At 48.1% G+C, this 25,061-nt stretch overlaps 1 protein-coding gene across 4 annotated transcripts in view; it reads right to left on the bottom strand.

Moving 5' to 3' along the window:
• The window catches only part of Jakmip1 (janus kinase and microtubule interacting protein 1), a 124,110-nt gene that overhangs the window by 46,373 nt on the left and 52,676 nt on the right, over window positions 1-25,061 (bottom strand). For all 4 annotated transcript variants that reach the window (XM_057771102.1, XM_057771103.1, XM_057771101.1 and 1 more), the window contains exons 2-3: window positions 15,515-15,777; window positions 8,840-9,334 (exon numbers count right to left, since the gene is read on the bottom strand). In XM_057771102.1, coding sequence (XP_057627085.1) covers window positions 8,840-9,334; window positions 15,515-15,643 — 624 coding nt within the window. In that variant the 5' untranslated portion in view covers window positions 15,644-15,777. The remainder of the gene's footprint in view (window positions 1-8,839; window positions 9,335-15,514; window positions 15,778-25,061) is intronic.

Here is a 25,061-nt window from a genome sequence, read left to right as displayed (position 1 = left end):
TTTTGTTTGTTTTTTTTTTTTTTGTAGTTGTTGTTGTTTTTCAAGACAGGGTTTCTCTGTAGCTTTGAAGCCTGTCCTGCAACTAGCTCTTGTAGACCAGGCTGACCTCGAACTCACAGAGATCCATCTGCTTCTGCCTCCCGATTAAAGGCATGTGCCACCACCACCCGCCTTTTTCTGTCTATTTGTTTTGTTTTGTTTTTTTGTTTTGTTTTTGAAACAATCACTATGGTCTCATAAAAACACAGAATCCAAAGCATCCTTACTCAAAATCTGAAAGGCAGCAGTAAACCATGATACCACAGCATCTTTGAGGGAGACAAAGGGAAAGAGAGAAAGACTCAGTACCCTAGGAGCCATTCCTGGGACTCCAGAACTTAGAGCCACCATGCCTGGAGCTCTCTTGCCTTCTGATATTCTTGCTATAAGCAAGGTTTTTTTTTTTTTTTTTTTTAGGGAGGAGTGGGGAGCTGTTGAGAAGGTCTATCTATGCAGCAGCCCTGTCTGTCCTGGATCTTTCTATGTATACCAGGTTGGCCTCAAACTTAGAGATCCATCTGCCTCTGCCTCTTGAGTGCTGGGATTAAAGGTGTGCACCACCATGCCTGGCTTGTTTTGTTGTTTGGTATCTAGACATTTTGAAGAAAAGAATTTTAGGGTCTGGAGAGATGGCTCAGCAGTTAAGAGCACTGGCTGCTCTTCCAGAGGACTGGGTCTGAGTCCCAGCACACACGTGGCAGTTCACAGCCATCTGTAACTCCAGCTCCAGGGGCTCTGATGCCCTCCTTCTGGCCTCCACAGATATTGCATGCATGCAGTGCACAAATGTGCAAGCAAAACACCCACATACATGAAATAAAAGAACAAACAAGAACAAAAAGAGTAGAGTTTCTCCCACTGCTGCCAAAGAACACACCTTCACACAGGAGAAACTGAAGGCCACAGGTGACTGGCCAGCCTCCAGAGCACCTGGGCCATGTTCCCACCGCCTCCCCTTCCTCTCCCTGTTCCCACCTCCTCCCTTCCTCTCCCTGTTCCCACCTCCTCCCCTTCCTCTCCCTGTTCCCACCACCTCCCCTTCCTCTCACTGTTCCCATCTCCTCCCCTTCTTCTCTGTTCCCACCTCCTCCTCTTCCTCTCCCTGTTCCCACCTCCTCCCCTTCCTCTCCCTGTTCCCACCTCCACCCCTTCCTCTCTCTGTTCCCACCTCCTCCCCTTCTTACTAAGCTCTGCAGAAGAGATCAGCTCATGTAATGAGCAGCCTGAGTCTTTACTTTCACCTTGTCATAAGTCACTTCCAAGGGGCCCCTGTAAGTTGTCATACATGCCACTGCTCTGACCCAGGAGGCAGAGGTGGCCAGAGCAGGCACAAAGAGAAAGAGCATCCTGCCAGGTGTCTAAACATGCCCTTGCTGGTGATGAGCAGGAGCCCCACACTAGGGACTCACCATAGCCATCCGGGGCACCATTGTGCACTGCCTCACACAGAGCCTGGGGTCTCATGGTGAACAAAACTGGCCCAGCACCTGCTGGCCCTCTCACTGGGGCCACGGGTAGGTGTCAGTTGATGAAGCTCCCTGCTGCTGCTGGCTGTTGCTCCTTGCCTCCTGAGACCTTCCAGGTACTCAGCTAAGGGAAGGGGGCGGGGGTCAAGTAGGTTGGTGACTCCCACATCTTTGCTAGATTGACTAGCCCAATCCAGCAGCACTCAGCACCCTTCAAGTTTCTGCCTGGAGACCAAATGCCACTGTGTTACATTTCTCACAGCCATCCTGCCCCCCTAGTGGCAGTGATGCCCACTAAGGGCAAAGAGGGGTCACATAGATAAGGGAAGCCCAGGCTCCAGGATTTACTGGTTCCCACTGTACAAAAAGCTACTCTGGTTTTTCTAATAAGCAGAACGGGTCAATATCTACATTTGCTTAACTAACTGTTGGTCTCCCGTCGCTGCAAACTAACAACCAAAAGTCTAAATGCTTGTGTTTGTGGGTGGGGGGATGCCTGGACACCACCTTTGGGCTTTGTGGGGTGAGGAAATGACTTTCCTTGACAACCCTTGATGTGACTCAGTTCCACGGAGCCAAGGCACGAAGTCAGGGTGTAAAAGGTTTTGCCTTTATTGTCTCCTCCTCTTCCTGGGCCAGCAGAAGACAGGCCTTGGGCGACTACCTAGTCTGCAGCTCAGGGTTTCTGTCTAATGGAGAACTGCAGTCTGGACAGGAGCAAGAAGCTAAGAGTCATCCTGGCCTTTACCAAACCACATACTCTCCAGCCTAGCTTTGCTGATGAGGAAGGCATCCTGTTACCTCCTCCCCTGCTAACACTTTTGATTGATTCTCGATTGGTTCAGAGTCAGCAGAAGACAACAGAGCATTATTGCTGCTTCTCAAAAATGCTGTGGCGTGTCCATTTCCTTTCCTTGATCACTTAACCTCTCGTTGCCCGCCGAATGCTGGAGTCCACAAAGCTTCAGGTACTCTGCTCAGTCTGCACGGAGCTGTGCAGCTGTACAGAGAGTGACAGACCTCAAAAGAGCCCTTGCATGGTGCAGTTCTATACAGCCAGCTCCGATTGGATCCCAGTCACCCCGAAACATGCCAAGCGAGGACACGACCGCGATATGTACAAACACTCTATCTGCAGGGACTGCCTTGGCTGTCTGGGAGTGATGTACCCTCCTGGGGCAACAAGAAAATGTTACCAAACGTCCATGGAGCTCCTTTGGACCCTCCTTCACAGCCCCACCCTGCCGGCAGCCTCCACTCTGTCCTCTAGTGCCACCATCCTCCTTCCCCTTCTCCCCTCCCTCTGGGTAGAGATAGGCCTTCATCCTCATCCTCGGGTTGACTTTTTTCTCCCGACACTTGTCTGAGTCCACCCAAGTTCTTGTACACATCAGAAATCACTCTTCCACACGTCTGTATAATATTCCTTTAACTGACTGTGCTATTATTCACATTAGTATTAATTGCCTATTTGCATAGTGTTTTTTTCTTTGTCCTTCAGGGAAAGCAGGCCTTCGAACTTAACATGTGACCTTCCTGTAGGAGCTTCTCCTTTTAAGGGGCTTGGTAGCTCTGTGCTCACTGGGATTAAGCACTGATGATATCTGTTTACTCCTGCCTCTCTCTTCTACTCGGCCCACCTGAAGGTCTATGGCACATCCTTCCTTTCTTCCTCGAGCATATACAAATCCTCAGATTCTTCAATGAGCTTTCAGCTGAGCCCTTTCTGTTTGTTGTTGTTTGCTCTGGATCCTCTCATAGTGGCACACCTCAGAGGAGATGCGAGGGCTTTACAGGGGTGTGAATTCATTAATGGCCCAGGTCTCACCCATCCCCGGGCCACACATCTGCTTCCCAGCACTGCATAGGCTTCAGTGTTTTATCTGAGCATCTGAGGTTTAAACTAAGGACCATGGATAACCCTTAAGTGCATCTTCCCTAGGCATTTTTCCCTTTGTGTCCGAGCAGCACTGTTGCCAGCTTGGTTCCTATTCCTTGGAAAGCATGTTTATCTCATTCTCCCCTTTTCAGAGTGTCACGGCTGGGTCCAGGGTCTCCACACTGACAGGCTTACTCTGCTTGCTTTGCCTCACAACGCTCCCATGTAGAAGACACAGGCTCCCATGTGTGAGACACGGAGCTTCTGATGATTTCCTGGGACTACTGGACGTTTTACACGAGCCACCCAGCAGCTGGATACGACATATATAAATATGTCACAGCAGAAACACCCCATATAGACACCCTACTGTCTGAGTGTTGTTTATTGAAATGCCATCCACCTCCTACTACACCACAAAGATAGCCTGTTCCTTAGTCACATGATCACGTATTTACAGGGCTGTTCGAGCCCCTTATGTTCCTTTGATCTGCCTTTACTCTCAGCCTCACTATTTCAATTGCTGTAACTTGGTCTAGAAGGGGCTCTGGGTCAGCCTGAGCATGGCTCTGGCAGGCCCTGCCCTTCCCTTCCACCTTACTTCTAAAGCTAGCTACCAAGGTCTATTTCCTTATTTGGCTCCTGAGGCTGATTAACAAAGTTCAGCTATCAAAGTATTGAAGTCCAGCAATCAAACTCCCCCTTTGGCTCACTTAATTAACATGCCTAATTAGAATTAAACACTTCATCCCAACAAAGGGTTTCTCCCTTAACCTACCTTTATAAACTGCCCTTCGCCCACAGGCCACATCTGTCTCCTCTCAATTCAGAGCAGTCCTCAGGGGGCAAATAAATATCCCTGCCCCCTTTCCTTGTTCCCTTCCCTTTCTCCATCCTCTATCTTCTGTCTTTGTCTATCTCCTGCCCTTTGTCCCTCCAGGCCAAATAAATCTTTGTGCTGAGGACTTGGTCACTTTTCCTTTCGTGCAAGAAGTCATGTGACAACCTAGAAAATTTTCCTTCTCCAAGGTTGTAACTCCAAAAACTGTACGTGTGCCTTGTGGGAAAGAATGCTTGTCTAGAATGCATGAAGCTTCAACCCTCACACACACACACACACACGCACATGTGCACACACGCACACACCCATGCACATCTACCACTCCAGGTCCTTCAAATGCTAAGATCTAACTTAGAATCTGCTTGCCGGATCTGTGCTGCACAGTCCTACCCTTCAAATAGAAACACCATCTTTATACTGTCCAGAGTGTACTCAGAAAAGTTCATCCCACCTGGGCTTGACTACTGACTTCCCCACACGGGAGGGGCAGGGCTAGTCACCAGGGCTAGTCACCGGGGCTGGTCACCGGGGCTAGTCACCGGGGCTGGTCACCGGGGCTGGTCACCGGGGCTAGTCATCGGCGCTCCGCTGACTATCCAGCCACTCCTCCCAGTTGCATGAAATTCTGCCCTAAAAGAACTCGGTTTCAGGAAGAAGCTAGAACATATAGGTTTGGCGGTGTTAATAGAGAGGGGCTCCATCTGCGCAGGTGTGGGAAGCCAGCATCCATGCTGAGTGCAAAGCCTCCTGTGCGCTGCTTACCATTACCCACTCTTGATACACCCCACACTCATTGTTTTCTCCGGATGAACTCTGGGGATCAAACTGTCATTTGGAAGCTTACGAGGACTGGGTAAGAAAATGTTTAGTTATCATCATGTCTTCGCTGTCATTGTTATCGCCTCCCTCCTCAGCAACCCAGGCCCCCTCCACTCTATTCTATCGACCCCCCCCCCCACACACACACGCATCATAGGAAAATTCTTACAATAGCCTATGAAAATAGTTAACTTGGATTCTGGGAAGCTTGCATTCACTTCATCAACATTCTCATCAGTAGAAACTGTTTACTTAGCTCTCTAACTCTTCTCAGCAAGACTTTGTATCAGGGTAGAACACCTACACAACTTGCCTTACAGTTGTTCCTGGAGCCTTCTTCCTGCCATTTAAGTGTTTCTCTTTCCAGCTGTCTGCTGCTAGTGTATAGAAACAAAGGGTATTTTGTATCACTTAGTATCAGAGCTTGGGCAAATGTGCTTGCTAGTTCTGAGAAGCCTTGAGACTAATGACCTTGTACGAGCGGCTGAAGACATCACGTGCCTCCCTTTTGCCGTTCTGTGCCATCCACTGTTGAGGACATGGTGCCATCGTGGGATCAGGGACTGGGTGCTCGCCAGACATAGAATCTGGTGGTACCTTGGCTTTCCAGTTTCCAGACCCATAATTACCCAGCCTGTGCTATGAAACAGACAGGGAGCAGATCGCAGACTCCTGCAGCAGCACCACGGAATTCACATATAACCAACCAGGTTCCTATTCTTCCAACCGTTAGAACTTAGTTCTTCCGTGATCCTCTGTGCCTGACTAGTGCAAAGCTGAACAGAAGAGGTGGCAACAGTCCCTTTGTTTGGGTCATGAACTTGAGTGGGAAACCTTAGCTGGTTCATCATTATGACAAACATTGTTAGCAGATTTCCAAAAGGACAGCTTGTCAGATTAGAGCAATTCCACCTTAATTCAGATATTCTAAGAGAGAGTCCGGAAGATGAATTTTAAAATGATTGGAATGCACCGATGAAAATGGACACATGGGGTTTAATCCTTTACTTCATTGCCAGAATAAAGCCTGTGGTGGCCTCTATGAGTGGATCTCTATGAGTCTGAGGCCAGCTTGGTCTACATAGCAAGCTCCAGGCTATCCCAAGCTATACAGTGAGACCCTGTCTCAAAACATCAAAAATAAATAAAGTATACTCTCTGACTTTAAATCGGTAAATACTAAACTGATCTTAACATTTCCATAATTAACTCAACCTGGCCCATGTTTTCTTAGCCTTCCAATATAGCCCTGGTCTTTCTTCGTTAATACTCAATTAGTATTCTTCTAGCTATGTTCTTAAAAAATAAGAGTCCCCCAATTCTTCACATATCACTAGCTAAGGACTTTGAATATTTTCTACACCTCTATTTCCTGGATGCCTGGATGGTACTGTGAGGGTTAATCTCTGTCAATTTAACCAGATTAAAAGCAGCTAGGAATCACACCTCTGGGTGTGTCTATGGGGATGTTTCCACAGGTTTAATTGAGGTAGGATGCCCCGTAGGGTTCCGGACTGAGTAAACAGAAGTCAGCTGGGCACCAGTATCCATCCATCTCTCCTTGCTTCCAGGGAATGAACTGAGCAGCTCAGTGTGAGCAGCTGCCTCCATCTCCTGCCTGCCCCACGCCTTCCCCACCAGGATGGGCTGCACCCCTCAAACTGTGAGGCCCAAATGAGCTCTTCCTTCCTTGAGCAGCTTTCCTGGAACTAGCTCTGTAAACCAGGCTGACCTCGAACCCACAGAGATCGGCCTGTCTCTGCCTCCTGAGTACTGGAATTAAAGGCGTGCGCCACCACCGCTGGGCCCTTGAGGAACAATTTTATCAGGTATTTGATTTTAGCACTGAGGCAAGTAGCTGATGCAACCAGGATTCATTTCATTTCCTCCTTAAATATTTGAAATTTGAAAGCCTTTCCTGTTGGGGCACCAGGCCTAGGCTCTTCTACGTGTGGAAGTACCATGCTAGTATCCGCCAGTTCCTCTTAGTACATCTCATCTGTTGGTCCACATAACCCAGAGTGTCTTCAATGTCAGCCCTCGCTTCTGCATTGCCCCCAGGCCACTCCCAAGACTTATAGTTAGCCATGTTTCCCTTCATCCATATTGTCGGTACTGAATCAATTTATCAATCTTAATTTCTAAACTTCTTGATTTCTTTATTTGTTTTTGTCTTCAGTAATTCTTAGTCTTTATAGTTTTCCTTGCTCTACTTTATGGGAGGTTAAATTATTATTATTATCATCATCATCATCACTATCATAGTGTGTTTTATGACATATGTATTTGAGTATGGGAATGCATGTGCCATGGCATGCATGTAGAGTCAGAAGACAACTTATAGGACTCAGTTTTCTCCTCCCACCAAGGGTTCCTGGGATCTAACTGGGATCATCGGGCTTGCACAGCAAGCATGTTACCCAGTTCAATTGTCTGTTTGTCTGCCCTCCTTCCTCATAAAGCAGCTTGGATGGCTGATTTCCGGCATTTCTTTCATCTGCAGTGTGTTTTGCTCTGTGGGTTGATGTGGTACCAGCAGTCCTCACACTGTGAAGCACAGCAGACTTTTGACAAGGGTTATGTGATGTACGTCCTTCCCAAAGAGGACCCCTGTAGGCTGCCTGCAAGTCCCACCACTAGCTCGGAGAGATTTTCGCCAACTCCAGCTACAGGGCTGTCTCTTCCTCCTCTTAGTCTTCAAAATATTTCCTTTTACACACTTAGGCTTTCCTGACAAACCCTTTACTGCTAAGTACTGCTCTTATTTAGGACCAGTGTAACCTCCTGACTGAGATCCTTTACATCTAAATCAGCAGGCTGGCTACACTCAAGGTCACTGCCAGCGTGGCCGTCTCCCTGCCCTTTCACGTTCCACCTAACACAGCCCTCAGCTTTCACGGTGGCTCTTCTAAACATCACCATTTTACGCAGTCTGAGAATCTCAGCTAGCTGGGGAGGCTGTTCAGAGTCTTGATGGACACACAGCTGTTCATCACAGTCCCATACATGTACAGAGAGCACTGTCTCCTGTGTCTTCTAGGACTGTAGGAGATGCCACTATGCCTTGCAGGCCCCCAGTGGCCTTCCACATCCTTCAGGGCTCAGGAGAATATTACCAGTCTACGGCCATACCACCCTGGAGGTGCCTGATTTCATTTAATCTCAGAAGCTAATCAGGGTTAGGCCTGGTTAGTACTTGGATGAGAGAAGAGTATTACCAGAGTTAGCTAGCCCAGTTTGGGAACTGCTCCCTCCTGTCACCGCTGAGATGGCTCAAGTTCTACTTATCTCTTAACCTCTAGTGGGGTCAATGCCTGGGAAACACAGACTAGGGCTGGTGGTGACTGCTATTGGCTCAGTGAAGTCTCCTCCTTCTCTCAGAAATCTTCACTTAACAACCCTCATCCCAACCCCATTTTTAAAAATTCCAATACTTTGCACTTCACAATTCCGTGTTGCAGGTCTGGGTCTTACCCAGATGTAGCGTCCACTCCCAGTTCGGGTGAATGAAAAAGAGCTGGACCTTCAGCCTTGCCTCTACAGCCACCAAGGTCCTCTCTTACAGCTCCCTATCCTCCATCCGCAAGCCCCACTACAAGAGACAAGGAAAACTGCTCCGGACAGTTTGTAGATCTGCCCAGAACCATGCCGCAGGAGAGACCTGCCATGCTAAGCCTACAAGCACCGCGGAGAGAGCCAGGACTTTGTGAATACCCCAGTACCTCCAACCGTGCCTGTTGCAAATAAAGCGCCAGGTGCCTGAGAGAAAGTGCTGTGGCGAGAGACGCCACGTACCAGTCTGCGGATGTCACGTTCGCACTCCCGCTTGATGCGGTGCACCTCATCCTGGTGTGCTTGGTAGGCAGCGCGCAGGTCGGCGGCCTTGGCCTTGTCGGCTTGCATGCAGTTGCTGAGTGCCTCCTCCGCCTGTTTGCGAGCCGCCTTCAGCTCCAGGATCTCCTGTTGCAGTCGCTGGCGCTCGCCATCAAAGGTCCTGCGCGCCTCCTCGCGCGCCTCGGCCAGCAGTGCGGTCTTGACTTTGTCTGCGGCGCCATCGCGCAGCACGTTCAGCGTGGCCTGCAGCCGCTGCAGCTCGCCTTCCTTGATCTTGGCTGTCCGAGCTGCCTCTTGCTCGTGCTGCCGGATGAGCGCCTCACGCAGCGCCTGCAGCTCCTTCGTTTTTTCCTCGTGAAGTTTGGCCTTCAGCTCCGAGATGTAGGCTGTGTGGCGCCGCTGCTCCTGCTCGCGCTCCAGTTTGGCCTCCTGCAGACGCTCCCGCAGCTTGCCCACCTGCCACCAGAGCAGGAACAGGGGTTAGGTGCAGACCCGCACTTTTCCAGTCTCCGCCCTTTAACTCCCCCTGTAGGCCACACCCACTGTCCTCTAACTCCCCGTTCTCCACCCCAACTTCATCCAGGATCTTCCTTCCCAGTTGTTTTATGATTTTCCCTGGAAAGCCAAACCTTGAAGACCTTTCAGTGCTGAACTGTATCAGAAAGGACAAGAAACTAGAGACTCCTGGAACAGAAACCGTCTCTCACCAAAGCCAGGAAGATTCCAAACAGTAAAGTGTTTCTAGAATCAGAGCCCAGAGCCACCCAAAGGGGCAGGGTGGAGCCCTAACATAACCCCTGGGTTACTGCCATCCAGCTAAGGATCCACACTTAGGAAGGTGGGCTCACCTTAGTCCACTCTAAAGAGATAGGTGGGATAATTATTTTTTTAATGAAATTCCTTCCCAGAATTCCCACTCCTAGCACAGAAGCTCATAGTTGGCAACTTCATAGGGATGCCGGTGTACCCACTGTCCTATAAGGTTTTGGGCTTCTCTCCCCACCATGTGACTATCGGTCAGCTTGTGTCTGACCTCCTCACCAGCAAGGGTTTTTTGCTCTTCTCTCCTCCTCTGGCAGCAGATGAAGTTTACAGCTCACCTGACGAGGGGATTTTTTTTTTCTTTTACAAACAGTCCGGTGCCTCTATTTGTCCATTCTTAAATTCTTTTATTAATGAGACTAAGAAACCACCACAGTGGGACCTTCTGTGTATACATCTGTGGGTGTGTATCTTGTGTGTGCATCTGTGTGTGTCTATATGTGTGTATCTTGTGTGTGCATCTATATGTGTTTTATGTGTGTGTGCATGTGTGTATCTTGTGTGTACATGCCTGTGTGTGTATCTTGTGTGTGCATCTGTGTGTGTGCGTGTGTGTATCTTGTGTGTGCATCTGTGTGTGTATGCATGTGTGTGTTAATTATAAAGGTTGAGCCTCTCAGGGAACCTGGCCCCAGGACCTGTGCTCAGCCTGAGCATGCTGGGTGGGTCTGGTCTGCAAACCTTTTACATGGCCTGTAGTAAAATGCACCTACGAAGTGATTTCTTAAGGTGAGTCAAATAGCCCAGGATACACACTGCACAGCAGCCCTTAGAATGCCTGTGGGATCCTGTAACAGTGGGTGCCAAAGCACTGAGACAAACTGCCTCGGTTATCCAGACTTTCGAAGAAACCAGCAATGTCTTCCCCAGACCACACGATTTATAGCCAAATAGGGGGAATTAAGTGAGTCTTATGACATCATCTCAGTACTGGCACATCCGTCCATTAACAGCCAGGAAAGATGCAAATGACAATCCTGAGGCAGATGTAGGAGACCAGTATCTCCTGACATCACATACAACCACGGAAACAACACTGGATGCCAGTCATCACTGGTCACCTCCCCCAGAGCTGGAACTGGAGTTATCATGGTGAATTTAGTGCCAGAATGTCAAGACTCAAACAGTTCACAGATGACTCAAAATGCAAGGAACACTGCCGCTGAGCCAGGACTGCCGTCCCAGCCCTGTCTGCCTCAGACAACTGTGTGGTGTCAGCCTCGCAGACTGGGTTTAGAATCATCTCGGTGATGGCGAGGAGCACATCTAGACATGACCGCAATGGCATTTCCAGAGAAAACTAAATGAGGGGAGAAAGGCAGCCCTGAACGTGGGTGGTGCCATCCCACGGGCTATGGGCTAGGATGGAACAAAGGGGGACAGGAGAATGCCACCTGAGCATCCCGCTTTTCTCTGCTTCTTATCTGCCATGTCTGGCTGCCACTCTGCTTAGCTACACCTTCCCTGCCATAATGTACAAAACCCTCTAAAGCCAGAAGGGTCAAGTAAGACGTTTCTCTCTTCAGTGGTGTCTGTCCAGTGTTGTCATAACTATAAGAAAAAAATACACCTAAAATTGACACAAGAAGTAGGGTCGTTGCTAAGACTAAACATGACTGCATAGTTCTCGGGGCTGGGACTGGTCTGGGGGAGGAATGTGGACGAGTTTGGACAGGCCTAGAGGGCTGCAAGCAGAGCTCAGTGGTGGTTCTGGCTGGAGGTCGGGACAGAGCGGGGCAGTAAAGACCGACTGCTGGGGACTTCGGCTGGGAAGAACTGTTTTGAGCCCTGGACTACAAGTCATTCAAGATACCATCTGGAAATTTCTGGTTTTCTATGGAAATATGGAGTAAGAATCATAGAAAAATGTGAAAAGCAATCGTTTGGGCAGAAAAGGAGACAGCTGAACTTTGTAGACAGGAGGGTATGGTGGTTAGAGATGGCTGCTACCATTAACGAGGAACCAAGCACTTAGTACCGTGTATAGAAGGAGACTACAGTAGCCATGGATCCAGGTCTACTCCAACTAGAAGCCGACCTTGGCACTGTCCACTGGCATTGGTAGTACAGGCATGTAGAATACAAGAGCTATGGTGTCGTGGTAGGTGTCCACCTAGATTTTTAAGGGAGTCTGAGAAGTCAGGCAATGTGAGGTAAGATGAGAGCCCCTTCAAGAAACCGCTATGCCAGCAATGCGGGACACTTGACGGTGAAGCCTAAGCCACAGTACATACATCAGGATGTTGGAGACGCCAGGAATGGGAGCAGCTTCTGAAGAAAGCTGCAGACAAGGGAAGCCGGCCCAGGACACAGCTCACAGGAGCTACAGATGACAAGGCCATGGGGGTAGGGCTGCCCAAGGCCGTCAGAGCTCACACCACGACACCACGTGTTATTCATGGAGCTACAAGATTTCGTGTTTGCCCCTCAGAGGTTCAGTCTGTTTTGCTTTGTTCCCACAGCTCCTTTCATGGCCCTGGTCCATTCTATTTTGGCAACATGTAAGTTTGTTTTTATTTTTACAAGGTTTCATAGCTAAAAGATTGCCTTGAGTCTCAGCAGAGACTTTGAACTTTAACAGTGTTGGAAGTGTTATGATTCTGGGGACTCATGGACATAGAGTGAATGTATTTTACATTCTGAGATGGCCATGAAAAGCGTTTTGGGGTCCAGGGTGGAATGCTAGGGTTTAAATAGAGCTGACAAAGGGTAGGCTTAACCATCAATGGGACTGGGTTTAGACTCATCCTGTAAGGTGCCAGACCAGATGAGGAAGACCTACCCAGCAGCTGGGACCACCGTCACATTGGCTGGGGGCCTAGATGGAATGAGAGGGAAAGGGAGAACTCCAGCTAGGCTCTGGCAAGTCTTTTTCTGCTTCCCTGACATGAACTATGGGCTATGCTATGCCATACCTCCCCTGTCATGATGGGCGGGTCCTCTGAAAAGGTGGGTCAGAATAAACCTGTCCTCCTTAAAGCTCCCTGCCCTCAGGCCGTTTCAGCCAGAATCTTTGTTTACGGTCCGGGTGGTGGTGGCACAAGCCTTTAATCCCAGCACTTGGGAGGCAGAGGCAGGCGGATCTCTGTGAGTTCAAGGCCAGCCTGGTCTACAAAGGGAGTTCCAGGACAGGCTCCAAAGCTACAGAGAAACCCTGTCTCGGAAAAAAAAAAAAAAAAAAAGGAAAAAAAAAAGAATCTTTGTTTTCCCAGCAGAGAAAAGGAACTAACACAAGGGGCTTCAGCTCTGGGACTTCTTGAGCTTCAGAGAACCTGGCTCACCCTGCAGCTGTCTCACTGGAGGAGGGGCCTTCCCTCACGCAAGAAAGCTCGTTACTGCAGCAGTGAAACGGCTGTAACTGGACCTTGCTATACCTGGAAGCTGTGTTGTGATTGGTAGAAATTATTAATACCACATTTGCATGTCACTCTCAGCCACACCCTCTCCAGGGCACAACCAGGCTGTAACCTTCACTTTTTAACCCAGCAGGACACACCCTTCTGTGCTGCCCCCTGGTGTTCGAAGAGGTTATCCTAAGAAGTCTTGTCTACCTTTGTGCTTCCCCATGGGTACAGGTGGTGTAGGTAAGGGTGGCAGCAGAGGTGGTGGCAGTGTGGTACCACCAGAATCAAGAAGCCAGCAGAATCACAGAGAGGGACCGGGCAGAGACTGTGGGGAGCGAAAGCAGGAGACAGCTCAAGGCAGTGGAAGCCCAGAGAAGGAGGAAAGTCAAGACAGCAGAGGTGACAGGCTTCAAGAATCAAAGGCCAGAGCTGCTGGCAGAGTTCAAGGAACTGCCACGTCCAAAGATCTAAGGGTCCCGACATCCAAGGCTTAGGAGCTGTGCCAGCAGCTACTGTAAGAGCCCCGGGTCCTGACACTCAGGGCCGGGGAGCAGACTGCTATTCCACCTAGGACATTCAGCCGCTTGAGGGCAGAGTCGGTGTCTAACTCAGTTTTGCAGGCCAAGGCTGGTGCCAGCCTTGGGGTAGACAACACGGACTGGTTACTGTAAAATCTACCAAATCACCAGCAAGCTACAGCCAGAACTTGCATGGTCTTTCCTCGGCTATCCCTGCTCCCCACATTACCTCAGACTTGGGGGCCTTTTCGGGCTTAGCATATGCCCATCTCACCCTGTCCCCAGCTATTACTGGGGTTGTTTATGTGGGCTGTGGAACACTTGAGGCAGTGTGAGTCTATTTGCTTCCTCTCCAGACAGCAAACTCTTTGGGGCCAGCTAGAAGATGGTCAAGAAGCCTTCACAGGCCCAGCTTGCCCTGCGTGTGCTGAGACCTCTGACGTACCGAGCACTAGCTTCTGCGTGCCTCTATACCACCAGATGAGTGAAGGGGCTGCTTCTGAGTCACCTCATGGCAAATGCAGGTCACCCAACAGGCCACTGCAGTATGCATGCAGGTCCTTCACTGAATGAATGGTGGAATGAACATTTGCCCCACATTCCTTCTTCGCCCTCAAGCCTTTGATGACTCCTCTTCCAGCGTAAGGACACTATTAGCATGGCCTTGCCGGTTAGTATGATGTCATGTTCAATGACACCTTAATGAACACATTTGGGCTTTCCATGCTAGCCCGGGGGATGCTCTGTTGAGTTCCCTGAGAACAGAACTCGTCCCAGTGACTGGACAGATAAAGTCCTATGGAAACTGCAGGGTGAGTCAGGAGGAGACAGCAGCCAGGACATGGCTAGGCTGAGAGCACCCTGGTGTCAGGAGACTCTCGTGGGTCTGTAATCCACACTGCAGCACCTCCCAGAACAGATGAGCTAACATTCTAAATACTGGGGTGTTAGAATAGCATTAAATTGCTGACAGGACCAATAATGAGGAGATCCATATAAACTAGGACATTATAATGGGTCCAACCAAATCCCATATGTCGTGGCTAATGTTAACACCGACCTGGTAGATGCTAGAGTCACATGAAGATGGGCCTCTGGGCATGTCTGGGAGGAATTATCTTAGTTACATTAATCAATATGAGAAGACCATTCTGCAGTAGGGAGTACCCTGGGCAGGGTGTCCTGGACTGCATCAAAATGGAGAAAGCAAGCTGAACACTGACTCTGACTAACTGCTCTCTGCTTCCGATTGTGAGGGCGCTGTGACCAGCTCCCCAAGGATCCATTGTGCAGCTGAGAGACCTCAGACCCTCCCATGCCACAGCCACAGCAAAGGTCATGGCAGTGGGGCTTTCCCCTGTAGCTGTTCTATCAGACATTGAGGACAGCCTTGAACTAGAACATCATCTGCAAGCTCAGAACAAGACTCGGGAGACTTTAAATCCCTCAGCAATTACTTAAGTCAGTGACATCATCAAGATCAGGAAGCCAGTCTGGCTGAACCAAGGAAAGAGGCCACCAGGTCTGTGACTTAGAAAGCTGGAGCCTCCCCCACAGTGCTGGGTTGACATCGGTACCTTAACTGATTTCTGGAAGTATGTGGTCCCCAGCCAGGCACTTTTCCAACAGACTCCAAAGCTCATACATGCCCTACGAGGGTGAGAAAGCTCCTGTGACAGAGACAGGCTCTTCATAGAGGACTTGTCAGGACTCCTACCGTGACACACAACCCCACCCCCATCTTGCAGGGAAGAGAAGCTGAAATGCAAAGAATCTCGCAGTCCCACCAAGCCTCATAGGTAGCATGGGGTAGAAAACTGCCACCATGCAGTCTGCACAGCTGCCTCCTGTTATCGGGAGGGGCAGCCAAGGCTCCAAAACCCGGTAATACACCCCTTCAGAGCCCAATGCTCACAGCCCAGCCTGAGGCGGCGCCAGAGGCCCTGCCCCACCTTGCTCTTCTCCTGCTGGAACTCTATCTGGATGTTGGTTAGCTTGGCCCGTAGCTCTTCGTTGGCCATCTGCACAGAGTCCGTCTCCGTCTCGGGCTTCTCACCCTTGCTGCGTCCCTTTTTAGACATGTTTCCTCTTGGAGCGTGACACTGGGGTCCTGAGGTTCACGCCCACCCACCAGCAAGCACAGCTACCGGCTCTGCTGTGCTAACCAGTCGTGCAGGGCTCCGCTTGTCCTCTGTGCACACCATCACTTGCGATTCTGTGTGGGGAGAAGAGAGACCGAGTAAGCACACAGGCAGTGCCCCACTAGCCTGGGCACCCAGGGTTAAACACTTGCCTCACCCTCAGAAGGCCTACCGCTCATAAGACGGGCCTGTCATAGCTCATTGAAGCCACCTCAGAATCACCTGGAAGATGTTATGCATCGTACCATCCTTGTTATGTTACAACCATGCTATGTCTTACCATCTTTGAGACTTAACCACCCCCACCCTGCTGGGCCCAAAATAAGACACACTCCAGTCAGGGCAAGACCATTATCCACCCCATGGCCACCTTACTGAAGTGATGCCCAGTGGGAATGGGGATAATACATTACAGGGAAGGATGCAGGAAAGAAGGGAAGGTAGAGAAGGAAGTAAATTTATAGTTTCTGGTCCAACCATAAGAAACTTGGAGTCCAAAGATAGATAAACAAAATGAAAATAAGAAAATCTCTTACATCTGTCAGAGAACTGGAGTCACAGGACAAAGCGATGCCCAACAAGCAGCCAAAAGCAGAGGCCAGCTCCTGAGTACTAGTCCCAGGTCCTTCGCATCAGGCCCAGCTCCCAACAAAATGAAATAAGGCATACGGAAGGAAAAAGCATCAAAGAGTAGACCCAGAGTTAGACTTTAAAGAAATTCTGAATTCCACGCAATGGGCCTCAGAGGAAAAAGTAGACAGCATGTAAGAGCAGATGGCGTGTAAGCAAAGATGAAAAGTGCAGGAAAGGATAAAGAGATGTCAGAGAGGCTGTGAGCTCACAGATACTAACATAGTATGTTCAAACTGAGACGTGGTGAAAAACACAAATGGCAAAGGGAGCCAGAGCATCCAAGGACTTGCGGCAGTTTCTCCTGCAGAACACCGAGTTAGTAGCTGGGTCAGTAGCTGTGATCAAACACACCATGAGCAACTGTAGGAGGAAAGGCTTTACTTCAGCTTGTAGTTCTACATCATGCTCCATTGCTGAAGGAAGTCAGGGCAGGAACTCAAGAAGGGCAAGGACCTGGAGGCAGGAGCTGCAGGAGCTGATGCAGAGACCATGGAGAAACACACACTTAATGGTTTACTCACAGGCTAATCTGGTGAGAACATTGTCTCAAGTGTGGTTTGCTCTTCCCAAAGGACCCTAGTTTGTGTCATGTTGACATAAAACTAGCCAGCACAGAGGGGAACGAAAGAGAGAAAGGAAGCCCATAGGATTATCTGAAGTTGTGTGTCATCTTCCACAAACTAATATCAGACACCAAACCGTTCATCCGCAAACTGAATTTGCACTTGAGTATATAATATGCAAGTTGCAGGTGATCAGAGATGAAGGGGGAAAAAAATCCTAAAACAAGACCGGGGGAAATATCTTGGTTACAGAGAAACAGGATAAGAATTCAGCAAACATAACATTAAATTAAACGGAGAAATCTCAAAGCCATCCCACTGAAATCAGGAACACGACAAGGATGTCCACTCTCTCCATACCTCTTCAATATTGTGCTTGAAGTTCTAGCAATAGCAATAAGACAACATAAGGGGATCAAAGGGATTCATATTGGAAAGGAAGAAGTTAAACTTTCGTTATTTGCAGATGATATCATAGTATACATAAGCGACCCCAAAAACGCTACCAAAGAACTCCTACAGCTGATAAACACCTTTGGTAATGTGGCAGGATACAAGATCAACTCCAAAAAATCAGTTGCCTTCCTATACACTAAGGATAAGGAAGCAGAGAGGGAAATCAGAGAAGCATCACCTTTCACAATAGCCACAAATAGCATAAAATATCTTGGGGTAACTCTGACCAAGGAAGTGAAAGATCTATTTGACAAGAACTTTAAGTCTTTGAAGAAAGAAATTAAAGAGGACACCAGAAAATGGAAGGGTCTCCCTTGTTCTTGGATTGGGAGGATCAACATAGTAAAAATGGCAATTCTACCAAAAGCAATCTATAGATTCAACGCAATCCCCATCAAAATCCCATCAAAATTCTTCACAGATCTGGAGAAGACAATAATCAACTTTATATGGAAAAACAAAAAACCCAGGATAGCCAAAACAATCTTATACAATAAAGGACTGTCTGGAGGCATTACCATCCCTGACTTCAAACTCTATTACAGAGCTACAGTATTGAAAACAGCTTGGTACTGGCATAAAAACAGAGAAGTCGACCAATGGAATTGAATAGAAGACCCTGACTTTACCCCACAAACCTATGAACACCTGATTTTCGATAAAGGAGCTAAAAGTATACAATGGAAAAAAGAGAGCATCTTCAACAAATTGTGCTGGCAAAACTGGAGGTCAATCTGTAGAAGAATGAAAATAGATCCATATCTATCACCATGCACAAAAATCAAGTCCAAATGGATTAAAGACCTCAATATCAGTCTGAACACACTGAACCTGATAGAAGAGAAAGTGGGAAGTACTCTACAACACATGGGCACAGGAGAACACTTCCTACGTATAACCCCAGCAGCACAGACACTAAGGGCATCATTGAATAAATGGGACCTGTCACTAAGACAAAAAGGCAACCCACTGACTGAGAGATTTTCACCAACCCTGCAACTGACAAAGGTCTGATCTCCAAAATATATAAAGAACTCAAGAAACTAGACCGTAAACGGCTAATCAACCCAATTATAAAATGGGGCACTGAGCTGAACAGAAAATTCTCAACAGAAGAAGTTCAAATGGCCAAAAGACACTTAAGATCATGCTCAACTCCCTTAGCGATCAGGGAAATGCAAATCAAGAAAACTTTAAGATACCATCTTACACCTGTCAGAATGGATAAAATAAAAAACACCAATGGTAGCCTTTGCTGGAGAGGTTGTGGAGAAAGGGGTACACTCATCCATTGCTGGTGGGAATGCAAACTTGTGCAACCACTTTGGAAAGCAATATGGCAGTTTCTCAGGAAATTCGGGATCAACCTACCCCTGGACCCAGCAATACCACTCTTGGGAATATACCCAAGAGATGCCCTATCATACAACAAAAGTATATGCTCAACTATGTTCATAGCAGCATTGTTTGTAATAGTCAGAACCTGGAAACAACCTAGATGCCCTTCAATGGAAGAATGGATGAAGAAAGTATGGAATATATACATATTAGAGTACTACTCAGCAGTAAAAAACAATGACTTCTTGAATTTTGCATGCAAATGGACGGAAATAGAAAACACTATCCTGAGTGAGGTAAGCCAGACCCAAAAAGAGGAACATGGGACGTACTCACTCATATTTGGTTTCTAGCCATAAATAAAGGACATTGAGCGTATAATTTGTGATCCTAGAGAAGCTAAATAAGAAGGTGAACCCAAAGAAAAACATATAGTCATCCTCCTGAATATTAACCTTCATCAGGCGATGAAAGGAGACAGAGACAGAGACCCACATTGGAGCAATGGACTGAAATCCCAAGGTCCAAATCAGGAGAAGAAGAGAGAGCATGAGCAAGGAACTCAGGACCTCGAGGGGTGCACCCACACACTGAGACAATGGGGATGTTCTATCGGGAACTCACCAAGGCCAGCTGGCCTGGGTCTGAAAAAGCATGGGATAAAACTGGACTCGCTGAACATAGCAGACAATGAGGACTACTGAGAACTCAAAACAATGGCACTGGGTTTTGATCCTACTGCACGTACTGGCTTTGTGGGAGCCTAGGCTGTTTGATGCTCACCTTACTAGACCTGGATGGAGGTGGGTGGTCCTTGGTCTTCGCACAGGGCAGGGAACCCTGATTGCTCTTTGGGCTGACCAGGGAGGGAGACTTGATGAGGGGAGGGAGAGGGAAATGGGAGGAGGTGGCGGGGAGGAGGCAGAAATCTTTAATAAATAAATAAAATAAATAAAAAAATTAAATTAAATTAAAAAAATAAAACTAAAATAAATAAAAAAATTAAAAAATAAAATTAAAAAAAAGAATTCAGCAAACATCTCTGAAAAAAAATGATGTGAAGAAGAACGGAGCAAAATAGTGTTTAGAGGGAAAAGTCAATCTGTCATTCAGTCACCTGAAAAATTGCACCTCGGAGACAGAAAACCAGAGAATCAGACACCATGCAGACTTCCCTTTTAAGATGGCTAAGAAGAGAAATGTTTCAAAGAGAGGTACAATGACCTAGATGGAAGTCAAAACCTCCATCTAGCTGGACATGCAGTGCACGCCTTTAACCCCAGCATTGGGAGGCAGAGGCAGGTGGATTGTCTGAGTTTCAGGCCAGTGTGTCCAAACCAGGTGTCCCAAACCAGTCAAGACTACATAGTGAGACTGTCTACAAAACCAAAAATCGACCTCAGACTAAAGAGGAGAATGAACAAGTGAAAAACATAAAATAATTTAAAACTATAATCTACATAAAAAAGGAAAGCGCTCTAGAGAAAGGATAAGTAAACACAATAAAAACTTGCACTTTTGCTGGGTGGTGGTGGCGCACGCCTTTAATCCCAGCACTCGGGAGGCAGAGGCAGGCGGATCTCTGTGAGTTCGAGACCAGCCTGGTCTACAAGAGCTAGTTCCAGGACAGGCTCCAAAACCACAGAGAAACCCTGTCTCGAAAAACAAAAACAAAAAAACAAACAAAAAAAAAACTTGCACTTTCTATTCTTAACTGATCTGACAATCTGACAGTTTGCTGGAGCTGAACGAATGGTATGCTGGGTGCTTGTAGCTCAGGGACAGGCTGCTGGGGGCTGGGGGTCAAGGGGTGGGGGTGAAGGAGCATTCAGATGAAGCCAGACCCACAACCTACTATACAGCAATGGTTCTCAACCTCCCTAATGCCGCAAGCCTTTAATACAGTTCCTCATATTGTGATGATCCCCCAAATATAAAATTATTTTTGTTGCTACTTCATAACTGTAATTTTGCTACTGTTATGAATTATAATGTAAATATCTGTGTTTTCAAATAGTTTTAGGAGACCCCTGTGAAAGGGTCGTTCCCCACAAAGGGGTCATGACCCAAAGGCTGAGAATCTCTGCTACAGACTAAGCAGAACCCATGCCGATACTATAGTATGTTGTTCATCTAAACTGGACTTAGACTACTTATAACTGTTTGTTGCAAACTAAGTAGGGCTCCTGGTTTTGAGAGAGGAACAACTTGAGCTCCTCTTAAAATAAAATGGAAACATTAAGCTATAAAAGGCAGAAAGAGAGTAGAAGACAAAATCAGTTACAAAGAAGACTCAACAACAGGGACAGTAACTAACTGGGCAACCCAGGGTAGTTACACCAGCTCTATCTAATTCAACCACCCAGAGCACGGCGGCTTCAATAGTGGCCACTGCCCCATGTTAGGTCCTGCAACTGCATGTGGAGGCCATGGGAAAACTGACAACAATAATATCTGAATGCATAAGGTCCCAAACTTAATACAAAATCAAACCATAATCCCATGGTGTCACTGCAGCCTTGGCTCTGACCACAAGCACTTCGCACTACGAACGCCAGCTGAGGCTGCAGGGAGCACCTGGCTTCATCTCACGGCTGCTGTGTTTTCTGCTTGTCTCGAAGCAGAACGGTTCCAATAAGAAAAACAGAAGCTTTTTAAATATTCCTACCCTCAGTGTTCAGCATGCGAATATCAAATTAGTGTATCTTTGTTGTGTCGTGTTAGAATGTTGGATTTTTAAAAACACTATTTGGGGCCCCCAAAATGACCAGGTGGGCAAGGGTGTTTGCTGCGTACAGTCTCTGGGACCTTCACGGGGAACGGCAAGGAGAGACCCCTGCAAGCTGCCCTCTTACTTCCACGCATGTGCACACACATATGATAAATAAACACAGAGAAGATGTCTTCATTGCTGTTTGTGTTGCTAGCGTGTTTCATAAAGAATCATCAGTGAATTCTGACTCACAATTAGGATAGAATTTACAACAACTTCTGAAATGGCCCTAAGCCTGCTTTTGTTATTCGGTATGGTATGTGATTATGCAAAGTGATATTTGAAGCTTTCAGGATTATGAAATTAAAATTTTAGTCAGCTCTGAAATGTATCAGAGGTGTACTACTCCATCTCTCGGTGTCAAATATTCAGCTGATATGTAATTCCTTGAGTAAAAACAAAAGGCCCATCCTGCTCATTAATATGAAAATTTGTTTTCATCTTTAATAAATGCCAAAATTATATGAACATGAAAGAATTGTTTTAATGTAAATTTCTTATGAATTACTATCAGGAAGTGTTTGATTTGGGGGTTTGTTCTATAGACCTTTAAACCCGGGGTCATGTGAAAATTACTCCAGCAAAAAGGGATCACAAGGAGAAAAAGCTTTAGATGCACTCACAAAAACAGAAACTGGCAGAGTGGATCCAAAAAGACCCAATCATTTGCTGTCTACAAGACAGCGCTGGATTGTAAGACTCCTGCGCACAAAGCCAGTCAATAGACACTGTCCGCTGGGGATGCACCTGTATGAAGACAATGCTGGCAGGTCTCCCTCCACTCACTGCCCCGCCAGCATCGCTTGTCCCTCCATCACATGGACAGTGACAGTCAGCAAGCTCTCTGCAAGGCTCAAACAACTGATGCTAACCACAACTGTTCCATTCCCATGTAAAAGGAAGCACTCCACATCATACTCTGAAGGAAGAGGGAGGGAGGGAGGGAGGGAGGGAGGGAGGGAGGGAGGGAGGGAGGGAGGGAGGGAGGGCAGGCCAGCCATAGAGGGAAGGGGCCAATGCTGAGCCCAATTGTTTTAGAAGAAGCAAATTACAGGGCTGGTCATGACTCAACCCCTCCTGCATGGGGGACACAGAGTCCATGACTCCCTGAAGCTTTCTGCCTTCCACAGGTTCACTTTCCAGACATGAGGTTGGTGCTCAAGTGGGTGATATATCCTGGGGCAGGGGAGTCTTTGTTGATTTTCTAGCAGGGCAGAGGCTTCTGGGGCCAGGGATGACAGCCCTCTTGTGCTCTCTTGCTTGCAAAAGGTGCTCCTAGGATATGCCTTGTAAATCTCCAACGTGGTTCCCTACATTTCTTAGATTCCTTTGCAGAAGTGGGTCATGTGACTATACTTGGGTCAAAGACGCGTGAGCAATTATGGACTGAGGGGTTTAAAGCCTTTGACTATTCTTCCAGGCTAACAAAACCTTACACTATTTGCTGGGGTGGTGACAGGGCCATGGGGACATCTGGGCTCCTGAATTCGGGAGGCAGGCCCAGGCAGCCTGCAGCAGAGGACTCTGAATGAACCCAAACTGTTCTTTCGAGCTTCCTTCATCGGCACAGCTTGGCTATGCCACGCCTGGCAAGTGCTCTCCCTCGCCTGGCAAGTGCTCTCCCTGACCTGCCTGACTTCTTATCATCTATCCATCTTCAAAACTCAACTCAGATGTCACCTGCCTAGTGCACATTTACCAATGCCACCCTACCCTTTGCAGGGCGGGAAGTGTCTCCTGTCCACGCATGCTTGTGTTTTCCTTTCCACAGCACTGACATGCTCACACTGTTGGTACCAACCTGTCTCTACCACTAAACAAGATGCTCTGGGGCAGCCAGTACTGTGCTGGTCTTGACTTTGCAGGGGCTGGCTCAGGGCTTACCCAGACTCGAGTAGAACGGTGCCTGGGTAACAGATGCATTTCCTGTCATCCATGTGTCACATCGATGACCTCTTCATGAACACACGTTATGGCTGGAGCACAGACCCCAGGCAGGCAAACCTGTGTCTGGACTTTGGGTGGCCAGGCCACATCACCCAACCTTCTTCATTATGAAGCCCTGGTAAGAGCTAGACTGAGTCTCTGTCAGGCTCATCTGTTCCAGGGAGAACCTCCAGGACCTCGGGATAAGATGACATCAGGACAAGCCTTACAGAGGATACATGGGGTCAGGAGGGAGGCCTACTGTCTTTCTAAGAACAGGAGATCAGAATCCTAATACTCAGAGAGAGGACTGTGGGAGGACACAGGGCAGGTGCCATCTGCAATCTAAGGGTCATACCCAAGTCATACTTCAGAGCAATACCCCAATACCTGATCTCAAACCGTCCATCTCCATCTCCAAGACTGCAGGAGACCTGCTGCTGATGCCCCAGCCTAGAAAGGTCATTCTCACAGATAACATAGTAGAACGTTACCAGAGTAGCCCTAGCCCTGCCCATGCCCAGCTTTAACTAAAGCCTTCTACATAGTGCTCCACGGAGGAAGACAGCCTAGTCTCCACAGGCCGCTGAGCAGGCATCCCCGCCCCAGAGAAGGCATCAAAAAGCAATGGTCTGAGACCACAGCCAGCCTGGACTTGAAATCATTATTGCCCCAAACCCATTCCAGCTTCATCTGAGAGTGCCACTGTCCAACCTACGGGGTGGCTATCGTGGAAGCACAGAAGTCACTGCTAACCATTTCAGACTGTCACCTAACAGCCTCATGGGGAGCTAAGAAACACCGAAAGGGACAGAGAAGCAGGGAGGGAACTGTTTGTCCCTTCAGCACCAGCGGAGGCGTTCTGACGGACAGCTAGGTGCAGGCCCTGGGAACCTGTGATCTAGCTTATTCTCATGGTCAGTTTTGAAATACTCCCTTTCAGCACTGCAGGAATGGTATTTTCCTCTGGAAGCAGAAGCCAGGGAAGAAATATCCCCATCATATCTTGTTTACACATGAAAAAGACACAAACAAGCAATTGCAATCAAGACAATTGCCAGCCAAGAGACACAGGCACCTGCTGAAGTGCACGGGTCCTCAGCGCAGTGTAGGACATCAGGCCGATGCTCAAAAATGGTGCACATAGCTAGGCTTGGTGGAACAGGCCTATAATCTCAAAATACTTGGGAAGTTGAGGCAGGAGCGTCCCAAATTCAAGTCCAGGCTAAGATCAAAGAGCTGAGAGAAGTTAAAGCCAAGGGCATGAGACCCAAACCCTGAGCACACTGCAGCCTCATGCCTGGGTGTAGGCAAGGGTAGGGATCACACCCTCTAGCCAGTGCAGCTATCTTAATAGAACCATATAAAAGAGGCAGCTACCAATACCACGAGGTGCACTTCGTGTGGCTCCTCCTATCACACTGCTTTACAAAGCAAACTTTGACCACATACTCCATGATCCTTGCAGAACAGAGGGCAGCAGTCTGTCTCCCCAGCACCTGGCCTCTGTATACACTCTCTCCCCAGTCACACCCCCAGGATAGTTCCTTCATCCCAACCCACAGATCACTTCCACAGCCTCGTCCCAGGAGAGCAGGAGCTACTTCTGCAACAAATAGAAAGCGGTCCCTGAACAGATCCAGGGGCTCACTGGTGTGGGGGGGGACCA

This window comes from Chionomys nivalis, chromosome 6 (assembly GCF_950005125.1).
Source record: "Chionomys nivalis chromosome 6, mChiNiv1.1, whole genome shotgun sequence".
Classification (NCBI taxonomy): domain Eukaryota; kingdom Metazoa; phylum Chordata; class Mammalia; order Rodentia; family Cricetidae; genus Chionomys; species Chionomys nivalis.
The sequence above is the reverse complement of the archived record's forward strand: the minus strand, read 5'-3'. Positions and strand labels throughout refer to the sequence as shown.